General features: G+C 31.4%; 1 protein-coding gene across 1 annotated transcript; it reads left to right on the top strand.

Annotated features, from left to right (window-relative positions):
- The first annotated feature begins 7,140 nt into the window (after positions 1-7,140).
- LOC110779658 (uncharacterized) lies at positions 7,141-7,936 on the top strand. The gene has a single exon (XM_021984144.2). It carries the CDS (start codon positions 7,293-7,295, stop codon positions 7,707-7,709), a length of 417 nt encoding a protein of 138 aa, XP_021839836.2. The 5' UTR covers positions 7,141-7,292; the 3' UTR covers positions 7,710-7,936.
- The last annotated feature ends 265 nt before the right edge of the window (positions 7,937-8,201 follow it).

Genomic DNA, 8,201 nt, shown 5'->3' with positions numbered 1-8,201 from the left:
ATAGATAATTTTGAGTGAATTAACATTACCAATTTACCATGGGAATGGATATTGATTTTCCAAATTTATATACAAATTCATTCGCATTGATGTCATTTATGACTTGATATTCAGCGGGCCGTAAAGTAAGAACACAAATTCTTATTCACAAGTGGTGTACAATAAATATTATACACCAGAGTAAAAGTTAACTCGAAATACTTAAGAGTTATACTTATATATGTAAAAGTTATCTATTTTTTACAGAGAAATTTTTTCATTTTAATAAAAAAAAAATTCTTCAAAATCACTAGATATGTTAAAAAATTAATCATTTATCCCCTTAAAATGGTCAATGGCGGAGGGAGGGGGGAAGCAGGGGAGACCCCCAATATTTTAAAAAATTATATACATAAATATATCACTAAATGCTCCGCCACTGAAAATGGTTATCTATCAACTTTTTTTTCATAATATTAAAGTTAATAAAAGCATATTAAAAGTTACAAAAAAAACTAGGTAAAAGTTACAAAAAACTGGGTAAAAATTATCATGATGTACAATAATTTTATTGCACACCTTGTGCGTGCAAACATCTGAGTTAACAGGTTGAATTTGTAACGATTTGTTGTCCTCTATCATCTGAAAGGATGAGTTAGCAGGTTGGTTTTATTGTAAGAGCTAACCTAATTTCTTTTTTTCTTTATAAAAAAATAAAATAAAATGATTGGATAACTTGGTAATTTGACATAAATCACATGTATTTATGAATAAATTAGGGGAAATTTGCCAATTACAACCCAATAAAGTTTAAACTTTGCGAATTACAACCTTAAACTTTCAGTTTTGTAAATTACAACCTCAAACTTAATCCCGTACTTTAAATTACAACCCAATGTCATATTCCGACGAAAACGATCGGATTATGATGTCATTATTATATTTTATACCTAATTAATAATTCTAAAAAAAATAAAAAAATCAGAAAAAAAAAAGAAAAAAAAATCCCAAAATCCATTCACTGTCATTTCGATTACAATTCCCTCCTCCATTAACTTCTGCAGTTCTGCTCGATTCCTCTCACTCCCCAATAACTCATCTTTTCAACTTCAAAACTTCAATAATGCTAAGATTTTCATAAATTTACCCTCTCGATACTCTTTCAGTGTGCTACTGTGCTATATCTCTCTATATATTTTTGTCAACATAAGAGGACACCATAATCCGATCGTTTTCGTCGGAATATGACATTGGGTTGTAGTTTAAAGTACGGGATTAAATTTGAGGTTGTAATTCACAAAACTGAAAGTTTAAGGTTGTAATTCGCATAGTGTAAACTTTATTGGATTGTAATTGGCAAATTTTCCATAAATTAGACAAAATAATTAGAAGAATGGGTGCGGTGCGGGGTTTCGCTCAAGTTGTGCAATCAGTGGCACGAAGCAGCTAAGGTGGTCCAGTGTGGCTCATGGCTCGTGTTCCCACTCCCTCTCCTTTGACTTTTTAAACTTAATTAATTGAACATGCTACTTCTATTGACGGTGTTTTTTAAACATAAAATACCACAACTATATAGTATAGTGATTTATATGTGCATTAATTTGATTCAACGATATTTCTTCGTTATGTTTTTAGGGTGATGATAAAGGTCGCAAGTTACGAAAGCATTTAGTTGTCGTATGAATATTACGTGTCGAAGTTTAATTGGTACATATAGGTGTTACATGGGGTATGCGTCATCATAATATTTTTATTATCAATGCAATATTTTTACTATTAAAATATGTAAATAAGGTAGTCGAGAAGGAAACAAATTAAATTAGAATATTAAAATTTTCCTACCTATTTTTGAAACATTTATAATAGGTTATATGATTTAAATATTTTTGTTTCCAATTTAAATCATGACACATAAGCATGATATGTCATCATTGTAACACGGCTTAAAGGTCGCATGTTGCAACCTTTATCCTTTTCGATGTTTTTAATGTTATTACTCATTGTTTATTTTTTGTTAAAATTAGATCAGATTGGATTACTTAAGAGAGAACCAGATAATGCCATATCAGACCATATCAAGAAGAATTAGATGTGACAAAAAATAAGTAAAATCAGATCATACCAGACAAGACCAAGCAAGAGATAGTTAATATTCTTAATTATTCCATCATCTTTGTGCTACATACTTGATTTACCGTTGTTCTTGCAATCATTTTGTTGTATTGTACTCTGTATCAAGTTAGAGTTGTGACAAATTAGGGCTCAATCTCATATCTTTACATTAATTCTCAACGTATGTATATACTCCGTACATCATAGGAAGACTATTTAGGTAACTTAACATATCTAGAATATTAACAATATATTCATACCATATATATCGTAACAAGTTGGTTTTGTGGTAAGGATTGAGCTAGGTACGTGAGATTCTCGTTATTTTCCCTTGTGTTTAATTAAGAGTCTACGTATATGACATATGAGTTTTCAGAGAAGGACTCGAAATGTTCAAATTTGTTTTTTGTCCAAAAAAGTCTACTCGTACTTCAGGGGCGAAGCCAGGCTCGGTTATCAAGGGGGGCCGAACACTAATTAAGCAAGTAGGCTTAGCCGCTTAGGGGGGCCAGTCCTATAGAAAACTATCTAATGTTAACTCGTTAGTCTTTTATTTAATAGGTGTGGTTGGGCCTTCAGGGGGGGTCATCGCCTACCTAGGCCCTAACTACGCTTCGCCCCTGTCGTACTTCCTCCATCATTTTTACTCGCAACTCACCACATGTACATATAATTTATGAAAGAGATTAGAGATTGTAATTATACTGTCCAAGTTTGTTTTTTGTCCCCAAAAAACTACTCGTACTTCCTCCATTTTTTTAACTCGCAACTCATCACATGGACATATAATTTGGAAATTAGAGAATGTAATTATACTGTCCTTGATTACTAGCTTTCTCTTGAAAAAAGAAAATCAAATTATAACATGAAGAAAATTAATTAATCAACGGTCCATATATGCAATGCATTATGCATTTATGCATGTAGTTCACTACTGTTACAATTGCGACATTCAACTATGTGAGGTTCAAAATGTTTAGACTCAAAAAGTTGCAAATCTCTAAATATCATATTCAATTATTCATGCAATTTGATTTTACTCTAAAGTTAACCACCAACTCCCTAATGTGGTCAATACTACACTCAATTATATGCTTTTCTCATGTTCTTAATACTCCAAATAACGTTGACTAATGAAAATAATTTTGATAGAGCAAAAATTAGTGGTCAACATTGGTGGAAATGTGGAATCTAAGGCTAAGGGAAGCGGCTTGCATTATACTTTCTCTGTTCTCTAATAGTTGCAATACAGGGTATGGGTACGAATACGGAAAGAGATTAAAAAAGGTGGGAATTTTTTTTTTTTTTTTGAAATAAGAAAGGTGGGAATTGAAATAGTAGGTTTTGGATCTTTTAGCCTAGTACGCTAGTAGATTAAGCAAAATTAACATAGAAACAATCAAACAAGGATTGACAAAGTTGTAGTTTTAATAGTGAAAACTTACCAAAAATAGTAACGTTGTAGTTAAAAGGAGATTGTCATTTTAAAAAAAGTGTTACAACGAGATAATCAAGCATTTACCTAATTAAGTGAAAAACTCAAACATATTGGAGTTTCTTGCAATTGCTTTCGCATTAGAAACATTCCTACAAAAAAGTTGGATGAGGAATCGGAGGAATTTATCATTGTAGACATCAATTTGACATGAGTGCAAGGATAAAGAAGCATGTCTATGGCCTATGGAATTTTGATTTGCGATTTCATAGGAACCATGTAAACAACATTCTTTACATAATGCGTAAAAAACTATGAAAGTACAAAGTATCTTGTAATAATAATAATAATAATAATAATAATAATAATAATAATAATAATAATAAGGATTTTTTAAAAAATAGAAGCTTATACAGTCTATTTTTTCAAACTTACCACACTACAAGAAATTGTACTATTAACGACGGAAAATCTCGTCGCGAAAGGCCAATAATCGTTGATTAACGACGGGATTTCCTGTCGCGAACCCGTCATAAAAGGGGGCCGTCGTTAATAGAAAATCCCGTCGTAAATTCGTCGTAAACCCGTCGAAAAAGGCTTTTGCGACGGGATTTTTGACCCGTCGTAATTAGGTTGTCGTTAAAGGTACAAATTCTTGTAGTGCCACCTTATAAAATTTTAATTTTAAATTACCACCTTATAAAAATCACAAACCTTCAAAGTTACCACATGTTAGCGGATTCTTCAATTTTTCCGTTAACATGCGGTAACTTTGAAGATTTATTTATGTTTTTTCTCCAAAATTTTCACTTTTGGGTACAAAAGTACCACCTTATAAAATCACAAACCTTCAAAGTTACCACCTATTATTGACAAAATCCGTTAACGGACGGTAACCTTGAAGATTTGTGATTTTATAAGGTGAAAATTTTAAATTAAAATTTTATAAGGTAGTAAGTTTGAAAATGTGGGCTTTATAAGGTGGTAATTTTAAATTTTTCCTAAAAAAAATATAGCTTGCTTATTTTTTATTTAAAAATAAATAAATATATAAGCGCATTACAAATTACATACGAAGGGAGGAGGATTCGAAATTGTAAATTGTCATTTGGAAGCTTACAAGGGACTAACAGCCACTATTAGTGCACGAAGATATACATGCATGGCAATCAAAATTGGCCCTCTATTTTAATCTTGACATGATATTGGCCATCTCATCTTCTTGAAAGACATCCTATAAAAGTAACAATAATCTAAAATAATGGACCAATGGCCATAATTGGAATTTGATCCAACATTTTCCATCATGTCTAATTGAACAATTCTTGTAAAAAGAATTAGTCCTTTTCTATTAAGAAAATTAAATTATATTCTAAAAAGTTTTCTAGGAAGTATGAACTAGGAGTCAAAGATCTACAAAGTGTGAACATTTTAAGACTTTACCACCTCATTCTTGAATTTGAAAAACTCATGGATTGCTTTCTCATTGTTTTTTTTAATAAATAAGTCAAACTAAAATATCAATTACAAATTCTTGCAAATGACCACTTGACATGCAGTAACTATAAAAGACGTAGCTTGTCATTGCCACATTAAAATTTTAAGTTACTATATTTTTTAGTTACAAGGCGCTCCGATGCCTTTTAACTATAATGTACTTGGACAAATAAAATTCAAAATCTTTTCTTCAATCAAGCTTGTAGCTTGTTTGGGCTACAACGTAAAGCTTGCAAGCTACTCAAATTGTTTTGTCTCTAATGGTAACTTATAGCTATACAATTTATTATTATTGCAAGCATGTCCTTAAATATATCATTGGAATTAGGGGTGTTCATCGGTCCAAATCCGGACCTGATCGAAGACCGATATTTTAATAATTCAAGACCTGAAGATCAGATCGATTATGCCTGAACCGAACCGAAAAATCGGTCCAAACCCGGATCGGACCGGTTTAGACCAGTTGTAGATCGACCTAGTTCTATATCATTTTTATTTTTTCTAAAAATTATGGGAAAAAAGAAAAAATATATATAAAAAACCAATTGTTTAAGTTCTTTTTTAAAAGCTAAAATTAAATATATTACAATAGTAATATTTACAACATATTGAAGTAGAAAATTATATTCTTAAATAGTTTATATTATATTTTTATTAAGGAAAAATCAGTCCGGTTAAAAATCGGGTTTTGGACCGCACCGCACCGGACCAAAGACCGAAAATTGATATTTCTCTACTCGGAGACCAGACCATTGTCTTCGGTCCAGTCTGGGTCGATCCGGTCCGGTCCATATTTTCGGTCCGGACCAATTTTTGCACATCCCTAATTGGAATTGCTCATAGTAAGCCGACATACCACATATCACGTCATCCACCTCTTACCCAGTTAGTAAATTGTTAATAGGAAAAATATCCGATTGTTAATACATAATAGAGTATTAGGAAGTACTCCATGTTAGTGATATCACACCGCCAAGAAGGAAATCAAAACAGAAATATATGCTTCTCGATCTATCATTAATTCTGTTACAATAAATTCTGCAATATCTCACAATAGCTTATCTCTATCCTTTATCAATCAACTTGTTTTTGTTTGCCATAATTTAGGGCAGAAGATCTGTATATTGGCTGGATCTCCATCCTGCTTGACATCAGTTTTAGGACATAATTAAGGCACATAACACTGCACCACAACATTTAAGCCATGTTCTGGTTGATCACTTTATTTTCACTTATTTGAAGAAAAAAAAATAAGTTCAGTTAAGTTCTATAAGATAAGTTCGAGAAAAATAAGGGTTATCCATATAAATTTTATAACTCAAATAACGGTGTGTTCTATTCACCTTATTTTATTTGAACTTATGTTAGTTATAAATGTGACTTGATCAATCCTTATTTTTTCCTAAACTTATCTTTTGTGAGATTTATAAATTGTTGGAAATATATGGAAATCAATTAGTTATATTTTGCCTGTTTTATTTTCCACACATCCCCTAACAAATGATGGTAAAACTATGGAAAACTGTTGAAAACAAAATTTAACAAGTGAAAATGTATAATATTACATTTTCCATACTTTTCGCCAAACAAATTAAAATTTAGAGACTTTCACATATTTCTCCAAATTTACTTTTCTATAATTTTTCACGGTTTTACTTTTCCTCAAATTTTCACATTAACTTGATTTTCAAATACAATGTTACTGAACTTATCTGTACTTTATTTTCTTGAAATAAGTAAAAATAATTAGGTAAACACAACAGAGTCTAAATTCTGATAAATTCATATACATTCCGTAAAATAAATAAAAAACGGGTGAATATAACGCATCCTTACTTAAAAATATATACTCATACCCGATTCATAACACAGAGTACTTGATGTACTACATATATTTTAATTTTTAACTTAAATATTTATCTAAGAGGCAACTCTACTGAAATTTCATTTGATTTTCCACTCTGTCACATAATTTAGTGCTTAAACATAAAGTGATGCACATTGCACATGGTATGCTTTTCCATCCCTTAATTTAATTTTATTAATTAATTAACTCTTTGACTTCACCTCACTTCTTCCTACTTATATATAAATACCACCAAAATCACTCCCAACTCTCATTTCACAACTCCTCTCTTTTTCTCTCCTTTCTTCTTTCCTCCAAACCAATCAAATCTTCCCCTTTCTCCAACATTTTTGGCACATTTTTTCCCCTACAAAAAATAAAAAAGACCATATTATAAAATTTATATAATTATAAAATTATAATATGGCACTTTTATTTAAGAGAAATAACAGCAATAGTTATGGTTACACTATAATGGAGAAAGAAGATCCACAAGATAGGAAACAAAGAGAGGCACAATTTTTGATATACAAGACATTGAAGCAAGCCGATCAAATTATAGTGAAAAGACAATCAAGACCTTCTTGGTTGAAGTTGAGAATATGTAAATTGAAGGTTAGAATTGGTAAGAGGTTTTTGAGGCTAAGGAAGAGTATGTTGTCTAACATGGTTAAGACTAAGACGGGTGTTTACAAACATGTTATGCTTCAACTTAAGAACTTCAAGCAATTGTTTCGAGTTGGCGGTTGCGGTGGTGGTGGTGGTGGTGGTGGTGGTGTCTTCGTCCATGAGGGTGGCGCCGGTAATATCGGCCGCCTTCCTCAGCCTTTGTTCACTTGATCATTCAAGAATGATTTGATAAAACCATTTTTATTAATTTGGTTGATCTTTCTTCTCCATCTTTTTGTTCAAACACTTGTGGTAAAATGTCAAGTGAATGCCATTAAGCTTTTCCAATATATATAATGTTTTAATTTTCTTTTTTCTTTTCTTCATTGATGAGAAAAGTTATATGGGTAATCCAAGTGAGATATATATGCTAGAGATCAAAATGATTTACTTGCTCATATATATTCTTTTGTTACACAATTTTAAATTATGTTTTTCTTATATATGTGGAGAAAGCCTTAAATAACACATGATGTAGACATGATTCGATTACTGGTCAACCCCAATATTTTAATCAGCAAATCTAGTTGACTCAAAAGGTAAAACTCTCGCCCCTGTAGTCTCACCGCCCGACCACTCGAGTATCATGAAAGAGGTAAGTCGCAACATGTGCCTCAACTGACCAGTATATAAGGAATTATGTTTTTCACTGGATTTGAACCT

This window comes from Spinacia oleracea, chromosome 6 (genome assembly GCF_020520425.1).
Source record: "Spinacia oleracea cultivar Varoflay chromosome 6, BTI_SOV_V1, whole genome shotgun sequence".
Taxonomy (NCBI): domain Eukaryota; kingdom Viridiplantae; phylum Streptophyta; class Magnoliopsida; order Caryophyllales; family Amaranthaceae; genus Spinacia; species Spinacia oleracea.
The sequence above is the reverse complement of the archived record's forward strand: the minus strand, read 5'-3'. Positions and strand labels throughout refer to the sequence as shown.